Source organism: Oncorhynchus gorbuscha, unplaced genomic scaffold, assembly GCF_021184085.1.
Source record: "Oncorhynchus gorbuscha isolate QuinsamMale2020 ecotype Even-year unplaced genomic scaffold, OgorEven_v1.0 Un_scaffold_985, whole genome shotgun sequence".
Lineage (NCBI taxonomy): Eukaryota > Metazoa > Chordata > Actinopteri > Salmoniformes > Salmonidae > Oncorhynchus > Oncorhynchus gorbuscha.
This window is the reverse complement of record NW_025745907.1, coordinates 195,453-217,069: the sequence shown is the minus strand read 5'-3', so window position 1 is coordinate 217,069 and position 21,617 is coordinate 195,453. Positions and strand designations below refer to the sequence as shown.

The 21,617-nt window shown below is 48.1% G+C and overlaps 1 protein-coding gene across 2 annotated transcripts in view; it reads right to left on the bottom strand.

Moving 5' to 3' along the window:
• LOC124020916 (protein kinase C beta type-like) overlaps window positions 1–14,667 on the bottom strand; it is a 36,275-nt gene extending 21,608 nt beyond the window's left edge. Inside the window, exons 1-3 of one of the 2 annotated variants that reach the window (XM_046336230.1) lie at window positions 14,303–14,667; window positions 9,596–9,627; window positions 2,768–2,905 (exon numbers count right to left, since the gene is read on the bottom strand). In XM_046336230.1, coding sequence (XP_046192186.1) covers window positions 2,829–2,905; window positions 9,596–9,627; window positions 14,303–14,475 — 282 coding nt within the window. In that variant the 5' untranslated portion in view covers window positions 14,476–14,667 and the 3' untranslated portion in view covers window positions 2,768–2,828. Of the gene's footprint in view, window positions 1–2,767; window positions 2,906–9,595; window positions 9,628–14,302 lie in introns of those variants that run through there. The other variant, XR_006836162.1, reaches the window with a different exon arrangement.
• Between the last annotated feature and the right edge of the window lie 6,950 nt (window positions 14,668–21,617).

Below are 21,617 nucleotides of genomic sequence, written 5' to 3'. Positions count from 1 at the left end.
CGTAGCTCGGTCACCTTCCACGGCAGATGTCTCATGGTCTGTAGCTCGGTCACCTTCCACGGCAGATGTCTCACGGTCTGAGAAACACCACCGTAGCTTGGTCACCTTCCACGGCAGATGTCTCATGGTCCGTAGCTCGGTGACCTTCCACGGCAGATGTCTCATGGTCTGAGAAACACGACCGTAGCTCGGTCACCTTCCACGGCAGATGTCTCATGGTCTGAGAAACACCACTGTAGCTCGGTCACCACCGTAGCTCGGTCACCTTCCACGGCAGATGTCTCATGTTCCGTATGGTCACCTTCCACGGCAGATGTCTCATGGTCTGAAAACACCACCGTAGCTCGGTCACCTTCCACGGCAGATGTCTCATGGTCTGAGAAACACCACCGTAGCTCGGTCACCTTCCACGGCAGATGTCTCATGGTCTGAGAAACACCACCGTGGCTCGGTCACCTTCCACGGCAGATGTCTCATGGTCTGAGAAACACCACCGTAGCTCGGTCACCTTCCACGGCAGATGTCTCATGGTCCGAGAAATACCACCATAGCTCGGTCACCTTCCACGGCAGATGTGTAGCTCGGTCACCTTCCATGGCAGATGTCTCATGGTCCGTAGCTCGGTCACCTTCCACGGCAGATGTCTCATGGTCTGAGAAACACCACCGTAGCTCGGTCACCTTCCACAGTAGATGTCTCATGGTCCGTAGCTCGGTCACCTTCCACGGCAGATGTCTCATGGTCTGTAGCTCGGTCACCTTCCACGGCAGATGTCTCACGGTCTGAGAAACACCACCGTAGCTTGGTCACCTTCCACGGCAGATGTCTCATGGTCCGTAGCTCGGTGACCTTCCACGGCAGATGTCTCATGGTCTGAGAAACACGACCGTAGCTCGGTCACCTTCCACGGCAGATGGCTCATGGTCTGAGAAACACCACCGTAGCTCGGTCACCTTCCACGGCAGATGTCTCATGGTCTGAGAAACACCACCGTAGCTCGGTCAACTTCCACGGCCGGCAGATGTGTAGCTCGGTCACCTTCCACGGCAGATGTCTCATGGTCTGAGAAACACGACCGTAGCTCGGTCACCTTCCACGGCAGATGGCTCATGGTCTGAGAAACACCACCGTAGCTCGGTGACCTTCCACGGCAGATGTCTCATGGTCTGAGAAACACGACCGTAGCTCGGTCACCTTCCACGGCAGATGTCTCATGGTCTGAGAAATACCACCGTAGCTCGGTCACCTTCCACGGCAGATGTCTCATGGTCTGAGAAACACCACGGTAGCTCGGTCACCTTCCACGGCAGATGTCTCATGGTCTGAGAACCACCACCGTAGCTCGGTCACCTTCTACGACAGATGTCTCACGGTCTGAGAAACACCACCGTAGCTCGGTCACCTTCCACGGCAGATGTCTCACGGTCTGAGAAACACCACTGTAGCTCGGTCACCACCGTAGCTCGGTCACCTTCCACGGCAGATGTCTCATGGTCCGTAGCTCGGTCACCTTCCACGGCAGATGTCTCATAGTCTGAGAAACACCACCGTAGCTCGCTCACCTTCCACGGCAGATGTCTCATGGTCCGAGAAACACCACCGTAGTTCGGTCACCTTCCACGGCAGATGTCTCATGGTCTGAGAAACACCACTGTAGCTCGGTCACCACCGTAGCTCGGTCACCTTCCACGGCAGATGTCTCATGTTCCGTAGCTCGGTCACCTTCCACGGCAGATGTCTCATGGTCTGAAAAACACCACCGTAGCTCGGTCACCTTCCACGGCAGATGTCTCATGGTCTGAGAAACACCACCGTAGCTCGGTCACCTTCCACGGCAGATGTCTCATGGTCTGAGAAACACCACCGTGGCTCGGTCACCTTCCACGGCAGATGTCTCATGGTCTGAGAAACACCACCGTAGCTCGGTCACCTTCCACGGCAGATGTCTCATGGTCCGAGAAATACCACCATAGCTCGGTCACCTTCCACGGCAGATGTGTAGCTCGGTCACCTTCCACAGTAGATGTCTCATGGTCCGTAGCTCGGTCACCTTCCACGGCAGATGTCTCATGGTCTGTAGCTCGGTCACCTTCCACAGCAGATGTCTCATGGTCCGTAGAAACACCAGATGTCTCATGGTCTGTAGCTCGGTCACCTTCACCTGTCCACGGCAGATGTCTCATGGTCCGTAGCTCGGTCACCTTCCACGGCAGATGTCTCACGGTCTGAGAAACACCACCGTAGCTCGGTCACCTTCCACGGCAGATGTCTCATGGTCTGTAGCTCGGTCACCTTCCATGGCAGATGTCTCACGGTCTGAGAAACACCACCGTAGCTCGGTCACCTTCCACGGCAGATGTCTCATGGTCCGTAGCTCGGTCACCTTCCACGGCAGATGTCTCACGGTCTGAGAAACACCACCGTAGCTCGGTCACCTTCCACGGCAGATGTCTCATGGTCCGTAGCTCGGTCACCTTCCACGGCAGATGTCTCACGGTCTGAGAAACACCACCGTAGCTCGGTCACCACTGTAGCTCGGATTTGAGATGCCCGATGACATCTCTAGTTTAAACAGACGGATTTTGATGCGTTGTTATTGTTATTGTGTTAAAGATTAAAGATTTACCCAGAAAGACTCACGGCTGTAATCGCTGCCAAAGATTATACTCTAACACATTATTGACTCAGGTGAAAAAAAATTAGATGTTTTATTTTTTGCAAACATAACGACAACAAAAAACCATGTTTGTTTGTTTATTCAGTTTGTCATTATGGGATGTTGTGGGTGATAGATGGGTGAGAAAATAAAATATAACGTAATAATTGTTTTAAATCAGGCTGTAACACCACAACATGTAGAGTATATCCAGGGGTATGAAGACTCTCTGAAGGCTCTGTAGATACACTATAAACACAAGTTAGAAACCCCATACAAACACAGACAGTGTGTTCACTGGTAAACATCACACACTCCCATTTATCTTCTAATCTCCGTAATGCATGCTCACACACACCCCCTGCAGAATGTTACGTAACACAAACTCCTACGTCTGTGATGTCCTAAGTGATATAAAGTTCAACTACGGACAAACAAAACTTGAGGTGTGTGTGGAGAGACAAATAAAACCACATCAGTCAGCTACATCAGTCAGCTACAACAGTCATTTACAATAGTCGGCTACAACAGTCATTTACAATAGTCAGCTACAATAGTCAACAACAATATTCAGCTCCAATAGTCAGCTCCAATAGTCAGCTACAATAGTCAACAACAATAGTCAGCTCCAATAGTCAGCTACAATAGTCAGCTCCAATAGTCAGCTACAATAGTCAGCTACAATAGTCAGCTACAATAGTCAGCTACAATAGTCAACAACAATAGTAATTTACAATATTCAGCTACAATAGTCAGCTACAATAGTCAGCTACAATAGTCAGCTACAATATTCAGCAACAATAGTCAGCTCCAATAGTCAGCTACAATATTCAGCTACAATAGTCAGCTACAACAGTCATTTACAATAGTCAGCTACAATAGTCAGCTACAATAGTCAACTACAATAGTCAACTACAATAGTCAACTACAATAGTCAACAACAATATTCAGCTCCAATAGTCAACAACAATATTCAGCTCCAATAGTCAGCTACAATAGTCAGCTACAATAGTCAACAACAATAGTCAGCTCCAATAGTCAGCTACAATAGTCAGCTACAATAGTCAACAACAATATTCAGCTCCAATAGTCAACAACAATATTCAGCTCCAATAGTCAGCTACAATAGTCAGCTACAATAGTCAACAACAATATTCAGCTCCAATAGTCAGCTACAATAGTCAGCTACAATAGTCAACAACAATATTCAGCTCCAATAGTCAGCTACAATAGTCAGCTACAATAGTCAACAACAATATTCAGCTCCAATAGTCAGCTACAATAGTCAGCTACAATAGTCAACAACAATATTCAGCTCCAATAGTCAGCTACAATAGTCAGCTACAATAGTCAACAACAATATTCAGCTACAATAGTCAGCTACAATAGTCAACAACAATAGTAATTTACAATATTCAGCTACAATAGTCAGCTACAATAGTCAGCTACAATAGTCAGCTACAATATTCAGCAACAATAGTCAACTACAACAGTCATTTACAATAGTCAACAACAATAGTAATTTACAATATTCAGCTACAATAGTCAGCTACAATAGTCAGCTACAATAGTCAGATTCAATAGTCAGCTACAACAGTCATTTACAATAGTCAACAACAATATTCAGCTACAATAGTCAACAACAATATTCAGCTACAATAGTCAACAACAATAGTAATTTACAATATTCAGCTACAATAGTCAGCTACAACAGTCAGCTACAATAGTCATTTACAATAGTCAGCTACAATAGTCAGCTACAATAGTCAGCTACAATAGTCAGCTACAACAGTCATTTACAATAGTCAGCTACAATATTCAGCTACAATAGTCAGCTACAATAGTCATTTACAATAGTCAACTACAATAGTCAGCTACAATAGTCAGCTACAATAGTCAGCTACAATATTCAGCTTCAATAGTCAGCTACAATATTAAGCTTCAAGAGTCAACTACAATAGTCAGCTACAATAGTCAACTACAATAGTCAGCTACAAAAGTCAGCTACAATAGTCATTTACAATATTCAGCTACAACCATCAACTCCAATAGTCAGCTACAACAGTCATTTACAATATTCAGCTACAACAGTCATTTACAATAGTCAGCTACAATAGTCAGCTACAATAGTCAACAACAACAGTCAACTACAATAGTCAGCTACAACAGTCAACTACAATGGTCAGCTACAATATTCAGCTACAATAGTCAACTACAATATTCAGCTACAATAGTCAGCTACAATAGTCAGCTACAATAGTCAGCTACAATAGTCAGCGACAATAGTCAGCGACAATAGTCAGCTACAATAGTCAAATTCAATAGTCAGCTACAACAGTCATTTACAATAGTCAGCTACAATAGTCAGTGACAATAGTCAGATTCAATAGTGAGCTACAATAGTCAGCTACAATAGTCAGCTACAATAGTCAGCTACAATAGTCAGCTACAAAAGTCAGCTACAATAGTCATTTACAATATTCAGCTACAACCATCAACTACAATAGTCAGCTACAACAGTCATTTACAATATTCAGCTACAACAGTCATTTACAATAGTCAGATTCAATAGTCAGATTCAATAGTCAGCTACAATAGTCAACAACAATATTCAGCTCCAATAGTCAGCTACAATAGTCAGCTACAATAGTCAACAACAATATTCAGCTCCAATAGTCAGCTACAATAGTCAGCTACAATAGTCAACAACAATATTCAGCTCCAATAGTCAGCTACAATAGTCAGCTACAATAGTCAACAACAATATTCAGCTCCAATAGTCAGCTACAATAGTCAGCTACAATAGTCAACAACAATATTCAGCTCCAATAGTCAGCTACAATAGTCAACAACAATATTCAGCTACAATAGTCAGCTACAATAGTCAACAACAATAGTAATTTACAATATTCAGCTACAATAGTCAGCTACAATAGTCAGCTACAATAGTCAGCTACAATATTCAGCAACAATAGTCAACTACAACAGTCATTTACAATAGTCAGCTACAATATTCAGCTACAATAGTCAGCTACAACAGTCATTTACAATAGTCAGCTACAATAGTCAGATTCAATAGTCAGCTACAACAGTCATTTACAATAGTCAACAACAATATTCAGCTACAATAGTCAACAACAATATTCAGCTACAATAGTCAACAACAATAGTAATTTACAATATTCAGCTACAATAGTCAGCTACAATAGTCAACTACAATAGTCAGCTACAATAGTCAGCTACAATAGTCAGCTACAATATTCAGCTTCAATAGTCAGCTACAATATTCAGCTTCAAGAGTCAACTACAATAGTCAGCTACAATAGTCAACTACAATAGTCAGCTACAAAAGTCAGCTACAATAGTCATTTACAATATTCAGCTACAACCATCAACTACAATAGTCAGCTACAACAGTCATTTACAATATTCAGCTACAACAGTCATTTACAATAGTCAGCTACAATAGTCAGCTACAATAGTCAACAACAATATTCAGCTACAACAGTCAACTACAATAGTCAGCTACAACAGTCAACTACAATGGTCAGCTACAATATTCAGCTACAATAGTCAACTACAATATTCAGCTACAATAGTCAGCTACAATAGTCAGCTACAATAGTCAGCTACAATAGTCAGCGACAATAGTCAGCGACAATAGTCAGCTACAATAGTCAAATTCAATAGTCAGCTACAACAGTCATTTACAATAGTCAGCTACAATAGTCAGTGACAATAGTCAGATTCAATAGTGAGCTACAATAGTCAGCTACAATAGTCAGCTACAATAGTCAGCTACAATAGTCAGCTACAAAAGTCAGCTACAATAGTCATTTACAATATTCAGCTACAACCATCAACTACAATAGTCAGCTACAACAGTCATTTACAATATTCAGCTACAACAGTCATTTACAATAGTCAGCTACAATAGTCAGATTCAATAGTCAGCTACAATAGTCAACAACAATAGTCAGCTACAATAGTCAACAACAATAGTCAGCTACAATAGTCAAATTAAAATGTCAGCTACAACAGTCATTTACAATAGTCATTTACAATAGTCAGCTACAATAGTCAACTAGAATAGTCAGCTACAATAGTCAGCTACAACAGTCATTTACAATAGTCAGCTACAATAGACAGATACAACAGTCATTTACAATAGTCAACAACAATATTCAGCTACAACAGTCATTTACAATAGTCAGCTAGCCTAGTGGTTAGAGCAGGTAGCCTAGTGGTTAGAGCAGGTAGCCTAGTGGTTAGAGCAGGTAGCCTAGTGGTTAGAGCAGGTAGCCTAGTGGTTAGAGCAGGTAGCCTAGTGGTTAGAGCAGGTAGCCTAGTGGTTAGAGGCAGGTAGCCTAGTGGTTAGAGCAGGTAGCCTAGTGGTTAGAGGCAGGTAGCCTAGTGGTTAGAGCAGGTAGCCTAGTGGTTAGAGCAGGTAGCCTAGTGGTTAGAGGCAGGTAGTCTAGTGGTTAGAGGCAGGTAGCCTAGTGGTTAGAGCAGGTAGCCTAGTGGTTAGAGCAGGTAGCCTAGTGGTTAGAGCAGGTAGCCTTGTGGTTAGAGCAGGTAGCCTGGTGGTTAGAGCAGGTAGCCTGGTGGTTAGAGCAGGTAGCTTGTGGTTAGAGCAGGTAGCTTGTGGTTAGAGCGTTGGGAAAGTAACTGAAAGGTTGCTAGTCTAGTGGTTAGAGGCAGGTAGCCTAGTGGTTAGAGCAGGTAGCCTAGTGGTTAGAGCAGGTAGCCTAGTGGTTAGAGCAGGTAGCCTTGTGGTTAGAGCAGGTAGCCTTGTGGTTAGAGCAGGTAGCCTAGTGGTTAGAGCAGGTAGCCTAGTGGTTAGAGCAGGTAGCCTAGTGGTTAGAGCAGGTAGCCTTGTGGTTAGAGCAGGTAGCCTAGTGGTTAGAGCAGGTAGCTTGTGGTTAGAGCAGGTAGCTTGTGGTTAGAGCAGGTAGCCTAGTGGTTAGAGCAGGTAGCCTAGTGGTTAGAGCAGGTAGCCTAGTGGTTAGAGCAGGTAGCCTAGTGGTTAGAGCAGGTAGCCTAGTGGTTAGAGCAGGTAGCCTTGTGGTTAGAGCAGGTAGCTTGTGGTTAGAGCAGGTAGCTTGTGGTTAGAGCAGGTAGCTTGTGGTTAGAAAGTAACAGGTAGCTAGTGGTTGAGCTGACAAGGTAAAAATCTGTATTCTGCCCCTGAACAGGGTTAACCCATTGTTCCTAGGCCGTCATTGGTAAATAAGAATGTGTTCTTTAACTGACTTGTTCAATTGAAAATAGCCTAAACATTGTTAAAGAGCTAGAACCTAGCCTAGTGGTTAGAGCAGGTAGCCTAGTGGTTAGAGCAGGTAGCTTGTGGTTAGAGCAGGTAGCTTGTGGTTAGAGACAGACAGACAGACAGACAGTTAGAGACGTTGGGAAAGTAACTGAAAGGTTGACTAGAACGAATCCCTGAGCTGACAAGGTAAAAATCTGTCATTCTGCCCCTGAACAGGAAGTTAACCCATTGTTCCTAGGCCGTCATTGTAAATAAGAATGTGTTCTTTAACTGACTTGTTCAATTGAAAATAAAAATATGATAAACATTGACATTAACAAAAAACAGACAGACAGACAGAACCTCAGACAGACAGACACAGACACACACACACACACACACACACACACACACACACACACACACACACACACACACACACACACACACACACACACACACACACACACACACACACACACAGACACACACACACACACACACACACACACCTCCCAGTGATGTTTCCTGTGACTGTGCACACACACACAGCTAAATGTGAATGTTTGTGTGACCTAGTGGAGAGAGGAATTCCCTTTTGCCCTGAGCTGTGTAGTGACTCTCTCTACTCCAGACCCACAGGTTGCTGAGAGAGCTCAACCCAGGACAACCCCGACACACACGGAGGGAGTAGCAGGGAGAGAGAGAGAGACAGAGAGAGAGAGAGAGAGAGAGAGAGAGAGAGAGAGAGAGAGAGAGAGAGAGAGAGAGAGAGAGAGAGAGAGAGAGAGAGAGAGAGAGAGAGAGAGAGAGAGACAGAGAGAGAGACAGAGAGAGAGACAGAGGAACAGAGAGCGAGAGGAAGAGCAAGAGAAGACGAGAGACAGAGAGAGAGAGAGAAACAGAGAGAGAGATAAAGAGAGAGAGAGAGAGATAAAGAGAGAGAGAGAGAGATAAAGAGAGAGAGAGAGAGAGAAAAACAGAGAGAGAGATAGAGAGAGAGAGAGAGAGAGAAACAGAGAGAGAGATAAAGAGAGAGAGAGAGAGAGAGAGAGAAAGAGAGAGAGAGATAAAGAGAGAGAGAGATAAAGAGAGATGAGAGAGATGAAGCGAGAGGAGAGAGAGAAAAGCGAGTAAGTTTCATATAATAATATATATATATATATATATATATATATATATATATATATATATATAGAGAGAAGAGAGAGAAAGAGAGACAGAGAGACAGAGAGAGAGTGAGACAGAGAGAGAGAGAGAGAGAGCAGAGGGAGAAAGAGAGACAGAGAGAGAGACAGAGAGAGAGAGAGAGAGAGAGAGAGAGAGAGAGAGAGAGAGAGAGAGAGAGTGAGACAGAGAGAGAGAGAGAGAGAGAGAGAGAAACAGAGAGAGAGATAAAGAGAGAGAGAGAGAGAGAGAGAGAGAGAGAGAGAGAGATAAAGAGAGAGAGAGATAAAGAGAGATGAGAGAGATGAAGCGAGAGGAGAGAGAGAAAAGCGAGTAAGTAGAGAAGAAGAAAGATTGGCATAGTTCTCTTCCATGCTGAGTGCAGAAAGGTTCCAGAATCAGAACCCTGAGGCAGATAGTGGTGTGTGTGGGTGAGTGTGAGTGAGTGAGTGAGTGAGTGAGTGAGTGAGAGTGAGTGTGAGTGAGTGAGTGAGTGAGTGAGTGAGTAGTGGAGAGACACCTACCTTGACACTGGAATCCCTGCTTGCCAAATCCCCTACAAAACAGATACATAGAAAAATCATTAGTCAAAAAACACACACACACACACACACACACACACACACACACACACACACACACACACACACACACACACACACACACACACACACACACACACACACACACACACACACACACACACACACACACACACACACTCTCAACATGTCACTCAACACCCCGGGACACTCTGGTTTGTGTTTTTTAAATGAGAAACAATCACCCCCACCCAACACACAACAAATCAAATCACATTCATTTCCTTAGAACAAAAACAGGTCTTAATATGGCTCAGATCAACTCCTAGACTATCAATCAATCAAATGTATTTATAAAGCCCTTCGTACATCAGCTGATATCTCAAAGTGCTGTACAGAAACCCAGCCTAAAACCACAAACAACAAGCAATGCAGGTGTAGAAGCACGGTGGCTAGGAAAAACTCCCTAGAAAGGCTGGAACCTAGGAACCTAGGAAGAAACCTAGAGAGGAACCAGGCTATGAGGGGAGGTTAGGAAGAATCCTAGAGAGGAACCAGGCTATGAGGGGAGGTTAGGAAGAAACCTAGAGAGGAACCAGGCTATGAGGGGAGGTTAGGAAGAATCCTAGAGAGGAACCAGGCTATGAGGGGAGGTTAGGAAGAATCCTAGAGAGGAACCAGGCTATGAGGGGAGGTTAGGAAGAAACCTAGAGAGGAACCAGGCTATGAGGGGTGGCTAGGAAGAAACCGAGAGAGGAACCAGGCTATGAGGGGAGGTTAGGAAGAAACCTAGAGAGGAACCAGGCTATGAGGGGAGGTTAGGAAGAAACCGAGAGAGGGACCAGGCTATGAGGGGAGGTTAGGAAGAAACCGAGAGAGGGACCAGGCTATGAGGGGTGGCTAGGAAGAAACCGAGAGAGGGACCAGGCTATGAGGGGAGGTTAGGAAGAAACCGAGAGAGGGACCAGGCTATGAGGGGAGGTTAGGAAGAAACCGAGAGAGGGACCAGGCTATGAGGGGAGGTTAGGAAGAAACCGAGAGAGGGACCAGGCTATGAGGGGTGGCTAGGAAGAAACCGAGAGAGGGACCAGGCTATGAGGGGCAGCTAGGAAGAAACCTAGAGAGGAACCAGGCTATGAGGGGTGGCCAGTCCTCTTCTGGCTGTGCCGGGTGGAGATTATAACAGAACATGGCCAAGATGTTCAAATGTTCATAGATGACCAGCAGGGTCAAATAATAATAATCACAGTGGTTGTTGAAGGTGCAACAAGTCAGCACTCTCAGGAGTAAATGTCAGTTTGGCTTTTCATAGCCGATCATTAAGAGTATCTCTACCGCTCCTGACGTCTCTAGAGAGTTGAGAACAGCCATTACTGGACAAAATAAAACTTGTTCTCGAGTTTACAGACAGATTGGATCACTGTAAACAACTAATACGAGGGGTAAATTGAAGTTCGTGGGCAAAAAGCCTCAGAGAAAAATCTGCCTCATTTTAGAGGACGAAAGCAACGTTGTCCTCCATAACAAAAAGCTACGCTCTAACCACTAGGCTACCTGCTGGTTACTGGCCCAACGCTCTAACCACTAGGCTACCTGCTGGTTACTGGCCCAACGCTCTAACCACTAGGCTACCTGCTCTAACCACTAGGCTACCTGCTGGTTACTGGCCCAACGCTCTAACCACTAGGCTACCTGCTGGTTACTAGTCCAACGCTCTAACCACTAGGCTACCTGCTCTAACCATTAGGCTACCTGCTGGTTACTGGCCCAACGCTCTAACCACTAGGCTACCTGCTGGTTACTAGTCCAACGCTCTAACCACTAGGCTACCTGCTGGTTACTAGTCCAACACTCTAACCACTAGGCTACCTGCTGGTTACTGGCCCAACGCTCTAACCACTAGGCTACCTGCTGGTTACTGGCCCAACGCTCTAACCACTAGGCTACCTGCTCTAACCACTAGGCTACCTGCTGGTTACTGGCCCAACGCTCTAACCACTAGGCTACCTGCTGGTTACTGGCCCAACGCTCTAACCACTAGGCTACCTGCTGGTTACTGGCCCAACGCTCTAACCACTAGGCTACCTGCTGGTTACTAGTCCAACGCTCTAACCACTAGGCTACCTGCTCTAACCATTAGGCTACCTGCTGGTTACTGGCCCAACGCTCTAACCACTAGGCTACCTGCTGGTTACTAGTCCAACGCTCTAACCACTAGGCTACCTGCTCTAACCACTAGGCTACCTGCTGGTTACTGGCCCAACGCTCTAACCACTAGGCTACCTGCTGGTTACTGGCCCAATGCTCTAACCACTAGGCTACCTGCTGGTTACTGGCCCAACGCTCTAACCACTAGGCTACCTGCTGGTTACTGGCCCAACGCTCTAACCACTAGGCTACCTGCTCTAACCACTAGGCTACCTGCTGGTTACTGGCCCAACGCTCTAACCACTAGGCTACCTGCTGGTTACTAGTCCAACGCTCTAACCACTAGGCTACCTGCTCTAACCACTAGGCTACCTGCTGGTTACTGGCCCAACGCTCTAACCACTAGGCTACCTGCTGGTTACTAGTCCAACGCTCTAACCACTAGGCTACCTGCTGGTTACTAGTCCAACACTCTAACCACTAGGCTACCTGATGGTTACTAGTCCAACGCTCCCTGGCTCCCTCGCTCCCAAGCTACCTGCTCTAACCACTAGGCTACCTGTCTCTAACCACTAGGCTACCTGTCTCTAACCACTAGGCTACCTGTCTCTAACCACTAGGCTACCTGTCTCTTACCACTAGGCTACCTGCTCTAACCACTAGGCTACCTGCCTCTAACCACTAGGCTACCTGTCTCTAACCACTAGGCTACCTGCTCTAACCACTAGGCTACCTGCTCTAACCACTAGGCTACCTGTCTCTAACCACTAGGCTACCTGCTCTAACCACTAGGCTACCTGCTCTAACCACTAGGCTACCTGCTCTAACCACTAGGCTACCTGCTCTAACCACTAGGCTAACCACTAAAACAGAAGAGTTCTATTACTTAATGTGTTCCACCTGTGAGTCCGTCCCCTACCGTCATTCTCATGTTGCGTGATGCTCATGATGCTGGAACAACCTACTGGACAGCCTATAGCCTAGCCTAACCTGCTGCAGCAGGGGTGAGATACTGGACAGACTATAGCCTAGCCTAGCCTGCTGCTGCAGGGGTGAGATACTGGACAGCGTATAGCCTAGCCTAACCTAGCCTAACCTGATGCTACTACAGGGGTGAGAAACTGGACAGCCTATAGCCTAGCCTGATGCTGATGCAGGGGTGAGAAACTGGACAGCCTATAGCCTGATGCAGGGGTGAGATACTGGACAGCCTATAGCCTGATGCAGGGGTGAGATACTGGACAGCCTATAGTCTAGCCTGATGCAGGGGTAGAAACTGGACAGCCTATAGTCCCTGATGCTGCAGGGGTGAGATACTGGACAGCCTATAGCTAGCCTGATGCAGGGGTGAGGTACTGGACAGCCTATAGCCTGATGCAGGGGTGAGATACTGGACAGCCTATAGTCTAGCCTGATGCTGCAGGGGTGAGATACTGGACAGCCTATAGTCTAGCCTGATGCTGCAGGGGTGAGATACTGGACAGCCTATAGTCTAGCCTGATGCAGGGGTGAGGTACTGGACAGCCTATAGCCTGATGCAGGGGTGAGATAGGGCCTATAGTGCCTGATGAGGGGTGAGATACTGGACAGCCTATAGCCTGATGCAGGGGTGAGATACTGGACAGCCTATAGCCTAGCCTGATGTAGGGGTGAGATACTGGACAGCCTATAGTCTAGCCTGATGCAGGGGTGAGGTACTGGACAGCCTATAGCCTGATGCAGGGGTGAGATACTGGACAGCCTATAGTCTAGCCTGATGCTGCAGGGGTGAGATACTGGACAGCCTATAGTCTAGCCTGATGCAGGGGTGAGATACTGGACAGCCTATAGCCTGATGCAGGGGTGAGATACTGGACAGCCTATAGTCTAGCCTGATGCTGCAGGGGTGAGATACTGGACAACCTATAGCCTGATGCAGGGGTGAGATACTGGACAGCCTATAGCCTGATGCAGGGGTGAGATACTGGACAGCCTATAGCCTGATGCAGGGGTGAGATACTGGCCAGCCTATAGCCTGATGCAGGGGTGAGATACTGGACAGCCTATAGCCTGATGCAGGGGTGAGATACTGGACAGCCTATAGTCTAGCCTGATGCTGCAGGGGTGAGATACTGGACAACCTATAGCCTGATGCAGGGGTGAGATACTGGACAGCCTATAGTCTAGCCTGATGCTGCAGGGGTGAGATACTGGACAACCTATAGCCTGATGCAGGGGTGAGATACTGGCCAGCCTATAGCCTGATGCAGGGGTGAGATACTGGACAGCCTATAGCCACTGGGCACACAGTGCGTCGTGTCCCCCGTCAACCAACGTGGAATAGACTTTGAATTGACGTCTGTGCCCCGTGTGTATCCAAGCCTGCTCTGTTCTACTCTCCTATCCCCGCTCAGACACTCCGATATCTCTCCCTCTTTCCAACAGTAGCCTACAGCCCTCGGCAAAAACGGGTCAAACTCTTCATTCAAAGCCACCCCGGCGGTACCTCTCTCGGTCTCTCCCCTCCCCTCCTCCCCCCTCCCCTCCATCCATCTCTCTCACCAGATGAAGTCGGTGCAGTGGCTGCAGAAGGTCGGCTGTTTGAAGAAACGAGCGATGAACTTGTGATCCTTCACTTCGTGCACGTTCTTCTGTCGGAGAGCGCCCTGGCGAGCGAAGCCCCGCATCGGTTTTTCCTCCCCGTCGCTGTTGCTGTTCGCTCCGGAGTCAGCCATGGCTTTCGTTCGGTTTAGATTTTTGTGCGTTGCGACTATAGTAGAAGTTTTGTTTGGAGAACCTCAAATGTCCGTTTGTTGTTTCAATCAGTGTCCGTGTCTTGTGTGTGTGTGTGTGTGTGTGTTTATCTCCGTTTGTAACGGGCAACTGGCTCATTAAGATCCGCAGCCGTGTCTTCCTTCAGCGCGACTCGGCTCTCGTTCTTTCCACTGGCTGACTGCTGCTTGCATAGGCAGTACATTGGAGAGCATGAGAGAACCGCTACACACACACACACACCCCCCTGTTACTAAACCGCGCCTCTTCAACTCAACATGTAACCCACCTGTGTGTGTGCGCGTGTGTGTCTCTCTACAGGTAGGATTTTATAACATTCCAATTATAAGAAATGTGTCATCTGGTGGCCCAGGTATAGCTCTATGGGGTCTGATGCCCCAGATATAGCTCTATGGGGTCTGATGCCCCAGATATAGCTCTATGGGGTCTGGTGTCCCAGATATAGCTCTATGGGGTCTGATGCCCCAGATATAGCTCTATGGGGTCTGGTGTCCCAGGTATAGCTCTATGGGGTCTGATGCCCCAGATATAGCTCTATGGGGTCTGATGCCCCAGGTATAGCTCTATGCCCCAGATATAGCTCTATGGGGTCTGGTGTCCCAGATATAGCTCTATGGGGTCTGATGTCCCAGATATAGCTCTATGGGGTCTGATGCCCCAGATATAGCTCTATGGGGTCTGGTGTCCCAGATATAGCTCTATGGGGTCTGATGTCCCAGGTATAGCTCTATGGGGTCTGATGTCCCAGATATAGCTCTATGGGGTCTGATGTCCCAGATATAGCTCTATGGGGTCTGGTGACCCAGATATAGCTCTATGGGGTCTGATGCCCCAGATATAGCTCTATGCCCCAGATATAGCTCTATGGGGTCTGATGTCCCAGATATAGCTCTATGGGGGTCTGATGCCCCAGATATAGCTCTATGGGGTCTGGTGCCCCAGATATAGTTCTATGCCCCGGATATATCTCTATGGGGTCTGGTGCCCCAGATATAGCTCTATGGGGTCTGATGCCCCAGATATAGCTCTATGGGGTCTGGTGCCCCAGATATTGTTCTATGCCCCAGATATAGCTCTATGGGGTCTGGTGCCCCAGATATAGCTCTATGGGGTCTGATGTCCCAGATATAGCTCTATGGGGCCTGGTGCCCCAGATATAGCTCTATGGGGTCTGGTGCCCCAGATATAGCTCTATGGGGTCTGATGTCCCAGATATAGCTCTATGGGGTCTGATGTCCCAGATATAGCTCTATGGGGGTCTGATGCCCCAGATATAGCTCTATGGGGTCTGGTGCCCCAGATATAGTTCTATGCCCCAGATATAGCTCTATGGGGTCTGGTGCCCCAGATATAGCTCTATGGGGTCTGATGTCCCAGATATAGCTCTATGGGGCCTGGTGCCCCAGATATAGCTCTATGGGGTCTGATGTCCCAGATATAGCTCTATGGGGTCTGGTGTCCCAGGTATAGCTCTATGGGGTCTGGTGTCCCAGGTATAGCCCTATGGGGTCTGATGTCCCAGATATAGCTCTATGGGGTCTGATGTCCCAGATATAGCTGTATGGGGTCTGATATCCCAGATATAGCTCTATGGGGTCTGGTGTCCCAGATATAGCTCTATGGGATCTGATGTCCCAGATATAGCTCTATGGGGTCTGATGTCCCAGGTATAGCTCTATGGGGTCAGATGCCCCAGATATAGCTCCATGGGGTCTGATGTCCCAGATATAGCTCTATGGGGTCTGATGTCTCAGATATAGCTCTATGGGGGTCTGATGCCCCAGATATAGCTCTATGGGGTCTGATGTCCCAGATATAGCTCTATGGGGTCTGATGTCCCAGGTATAGCTCTATGGGGTCTGATGCCCCAGATATAGCTCTATGGGGTCTGATGTCTCAGATATAGCTCTATGGGGGTCTGATGCCCCAGATATAGCTCTATGGGGTCTGATGTCCCAGATATAGCTCTATGGGGGTCTGATGCCCCAGATATAGCTCTATGGGGTCTGATGTCTCAGATATAGCTCTATGGGGGTCTGATGCCCCAGATATAGCTCTATGGGGTCTGATGCCCCAGATATAGCTCTATGGGGTCTGGTGACCCAGATATAGCTCTATGCCCCAGATATAGCTCTATGGGGTCTGGTGCCCCAGATATAGCTCTATGGGGTCTGGTGCCCCAGGAATAGCTCTATGGTGTCTGATGTCCAAGATATAGCTCTATGGGGTCTGGTGCCCCAGATATAGCTCTATGGGGTCTGATGTCCCAGATATAGCTCTATGGGGTCTGATGCCCCAGATATAGCTCTATGGGGTCTGATGTCCCAGATATAGCTCTATGGGGTCTGATGTCCCAGATATAGCTCTATGGGGTCTGGTGCCCCAGATATAGCTCTATGGGGTCTGGTGCCCCAGATATAGCTCTATGCCCCAGCTATAGCTCTATGGGGTCTGGTGCCCCAGATATAGCTCTATGCCCCAGATATAGCTCTATGGGGTCTGGTGACCCAGATATAGCTCTATGCCCCAGATATAGCTCTATGGGGTCTGGTCACCCAGATATAGCTCTATGCCCCAGATATAGCTCTATGGGGTCTGGTGACCCAGATATAGCTCTATGCCCCAGATATAGCTCTATGGGGTCTGGTGTCCCAGATATAGCTCTATGCCCCAGATATAGCTCTATGGGGTCTGGTGTCCCAGATATAGCTCTATGGGGTCTGGTGCCCCAGATATAGCTCTATGCCCCAGGTATAGTTATATGGGGTCTGGTGCCCCAGATATAGCTCTATGGGGTCTGATGTCCCAGATATAGCTCTATGCCCCCAGATATAGCTCTATGGGGTCTGATGTCCCAGATATAGCTCTATGCCCCAGATATAGCTCTATGGGGTCTGGTGCCCCAGATATAGCTCTATGGGGTCTGATGTCCCAGATATAGCTCTATGGGGCCTGGTGCCCCAGATATAGCTCTATGGGGTCTGATGTCCCAGATATAGCTCTATGGGGTCTGGTGTCCCAGGTATAGCTCTATGGGGTCTGGTGTCCCAGGTATAGCCCTATGGGGTCTGATGTCCCAGATATAGCTCTATGGGGTCTGGTGTCCCAGATATAGCTCTATGGGGTCTGGTGTCCCAGATATAGCTCTATGGGGTCTGATGTCCCAGATATAGCTCTATGGGGTCTGATGTCCCAGGTATAGCTCTATGGGGTCTGATGCCCCAGATATAGCTCTATGGGGTCTGATGTCCCAGATATAGCTCTATGGGGTCTGATGTCTCAGATATAGCTCTATGGGGGTCTGATGCCCCAGATATAGCTCTATGGGGTCTGATGTCCCAGATATAGCTCTATGGGGGTATGATGCCCCAGATATAGCTCTATGGGGTCTGATGTCTCAGATATAGCTCTATGGGGGTCTGATGCCCCAGATATAGCTCTATGGGGTCTGATGCCCCAGATATAGCTCTATGGGGTCTGGTGACCCAGATATAGCTCTATGCCCCAGATATAGCTCTATGGGGTCTGATGTCCCAGATATAGCTCTATGGGGTCTGGTGCCCCAGGAATAGCTCTATGGGGTCTGATGTCCCAGATATAGCTCTATGGGGTCTGATGTCCCAGATATAGCTCTATGGGGTCTGGTGCCCCAGATATAGCTCTATGGGGTCTGGTGCCCCAGATATAGCTCTATGCCCCAGCTATAGCTCTATGGGGTCTGGTGCCCCAGATATAGCTCTATGCCCCAGATATAGCTCTATGGGGTCTGGTGACCCAGATATAGCTCTATGCCCCAGATATAGCTCTATGGGGTCTGGTGCCCCAGATATAGCTCTATGGGGTCTGGTGCCCCAGATATAGCTCTATGCCCCAGCTATAGCTCTATGGGGTCTGGTGCCCCAGATATAGCTCTATGCCCCAGATATAGCTCTATGGGGTCTGGTGACCCAGATATAGCTCTATGCCCCAGATATAGCTCTATGGGGTCTGGTCACCCAGATATAGCTCTATGCCCCAGATATAGCTCTATGGGGTCTGGTGACCCAGATATAGCTCTATGCCCCAGATATAGCTCTATGCCCCAGATATAGCTCTATGGGGTCTGGTGTCCCAGATATAGCTCTATGGGGTCTGGTGCCCCAGATATAGCTCTATGCCCCAGGTATAGTTATATGGGGTCTGGTGCCCCAGATATAGCTCTATGGGGTCTGATGTCCCAGATATAGCTCTATGGGGTCTGATGTCCCAGATATAGCTCTATGCCCCAGGTATAGCTCTATGGGGTCTGGTGCCCCAGATATAGCTCTATGCCCCAGATATAGCTCTATGGGGTCTGGTGCCCCAGATATAGCTCTATGGGGTCTGATGTCCCAGATATAGCTCTATGGGGCCTGGTGTCCCAGATATAGCTCTATGGGGTCTGATGTCCCAGATATAGCTCTATGGGGTCTGATGTCCCAGGTATAGCTCTATGGGGTCTGATGCCCCAGATATAGCTCTATGGGGTCTGATGTCCCAGATATAGCTCTATGGGGTCTGATGTCTCAGATATAGCTCTATGGGGGTCTGATGCCCCAGATATAGCTCTATGGGGTCTGATGTCCCAGATATAGCTCTATGGGGGTCTGATGCCCCAGATATAGCTCTATGGGGTCTGATGTCTCAGATATAGCTCTATGGGGGTCTGATGCCCCAGATATAGCTCTATGGGGTCTGATGCCCCAGATATAGCTCTATGGGGTCTGGTGACCCAGATATAGCTCTATGCCCCAGATATAGCTCTATGGGGTCTGGTGCCCCAGATATAGCTCTATGGGGTCTGGTGCCCCAGGAATAGCTCTATGGTGTCTGATGTCCAAGATATAGCTCTATGGGGTCTGGTGCCCCAGATATAGCTCTATGGGGTCTGATGTCCCAGATATAGCTCTATGGGGTCTGATGCCCCAGATATAGCTCTATGGGGTCTGATGTCCCAGATATAGCTCTATGGGGTCTGATGTCCCAGATATAGCTCTATGGGGTCTGGTGCCCCAGATATAGCTCTATGGGGTCTGGTGCCCCAGATATAGCTCTATGCCCCAGCTATAGCTCTATGGGGTCTGGTGCCCCAGATATAGCTCTATGCCCCAGATATAGCTCTATGGGGTCTGGTGACCCAGATATAGCTCTATGCCCCAGATATAGCTCTATGGGGTCTGGTGACCCAGATATAGCTCTATGCCCCAGATATAGCTCTATGGGGTCTGGTGACCCAGATATAGCTCTATGCCCCAGATATAGCTCTATGGGGTCTGGTGTCCCAGATATAGCTCTATGCCCCAGATATAGCTCTATGGGGTCTGGTGTCCCAGATATAGCTCTATGGGGTCTGGTGCCCCAGATATAGCTCTATGCCCCAGGTATAGTTATATGGGGTCTGGTGCCCCAGATATAGCTCTATGGGGTCTGATGTCCCAGATATAGCTCTATGGGGTCTGATGTCCCAGATATAGCTCTATGGGGTCTGATGTCCCAGATATAGCTCTATGCCCCAGGTATAGCTCTATGGGGTCTGGTGCCCCAGATATAGCTCTATGACTCAGATATCGCTCTATGGGGTCTGATGCCCCAGATATAGCTCTATGGGGTCTGATGCCCCAGATATAGCTATATGCCCCAGGTATAGCTCTATGGGGTCTGGTGCCCCAGATATAGCTCTATGACCCAGATATAGCTCTATGGGGTCTGGTGCCCCAGATATAGCTCTATGGGGTCTGATGTCCCAGATATAGCTCTATGGGGTCTGATGCCCCAGATATAGCTCTATGGGGTCTTGTGTCCCAGATATAGCTCTATGGGGTCTGGTGCCCCAGATATAGCTCTATGGGGTCTGATGCCCCAGATATAGCTCTATGGGGTCTGATGTCCCAGATATAGCTCTATGGGGTCTGATGTCCCAGATATAGCTCTATGGGGTCTGATGCCCCAGATATAGCTCTATGGGGTCTGGTGCCCCAGATATAGCTCTATGCCCCAGATATAGCTCTATGGGGTCTGGTGCCCCAGGTATAGCTCTATGGGGTCTGGTTCCCTATATATAGCTCTATGGAGTCTGGTGCCCCAGATATAGCTCTATGGGGTCTGATGCCCCAGATATAGCTCTATGGGGTCTGATGTCCCAGATATAGCTCTATGGGGTCTGATGCCCCAGATATAGCTCTATGGGGTCTGGTGTCCCAGATATAGCTCTATGGGGTCTGGTGTCCCAGATATAGCTCTATGGGGTCTGATGCCCCAGGTATAGCTCTATGGGGTCTGGTGTCCCAGGTATAGCTCTATGGGGTCTGATGTCCCAGATATAGCTCTATGGGGTCTGGTGCCCCAGATATAGCTCTATGGGGTCTGATGTCCCAGATATAGCTCTATGGGGCCTGGTGCCCCAGATATAGCTCTATGGGGTCTGATGTCCCAGATATAGCTCTATGGGGTCTGGTGTCCCAGGTATAGCTCTATGGGGTCTGGTGTCCCAGGTATAGCCCTATGGGGTCTGATGTCCCAGATATAGCTCTATGGGGTCTGATGTCCCAGATATAGCTGTATGGGGTCTGATATCCCAGATATAGCTCTATGGGGTCTGGTGTCCCAGATATAGCTCTATGGGGTCTGATGTCCCAGATATAGCTCTATGGGGTCTGATGTCCCAGGTATAGCTCTATGAGGTCTGATGCCCCAGATATAGCTCTATGGGGTCTGATGTCCCAGATATAGCTCTATGGGGTCTGATGTCTCAGATATAGCTCTATGGGGGTCTGATGTCCCAGATATAGCTCTATGGGGTCTGATGCCCCAGATATAGCTCTATGGGGTCTGATGTCCCAGATATAGCTCTATGGGGTCTGATGTCCCAGATATAGCTCTATGGGGTCTGGTGCCCCAGATATAGCTCTATGGGGTCTGGTGCCCCAGATATAGCTCTATGCCCCAGCTATAGCTCTATGGGGTCTGGTGCCCCAGATATAGCTCTATGCCCCAGATATAGCTCTATGGGGTCTGGTGACCCAGATATAGCTCTATGCCCCAGATATAGCTCTATGGGGTCTGGTGA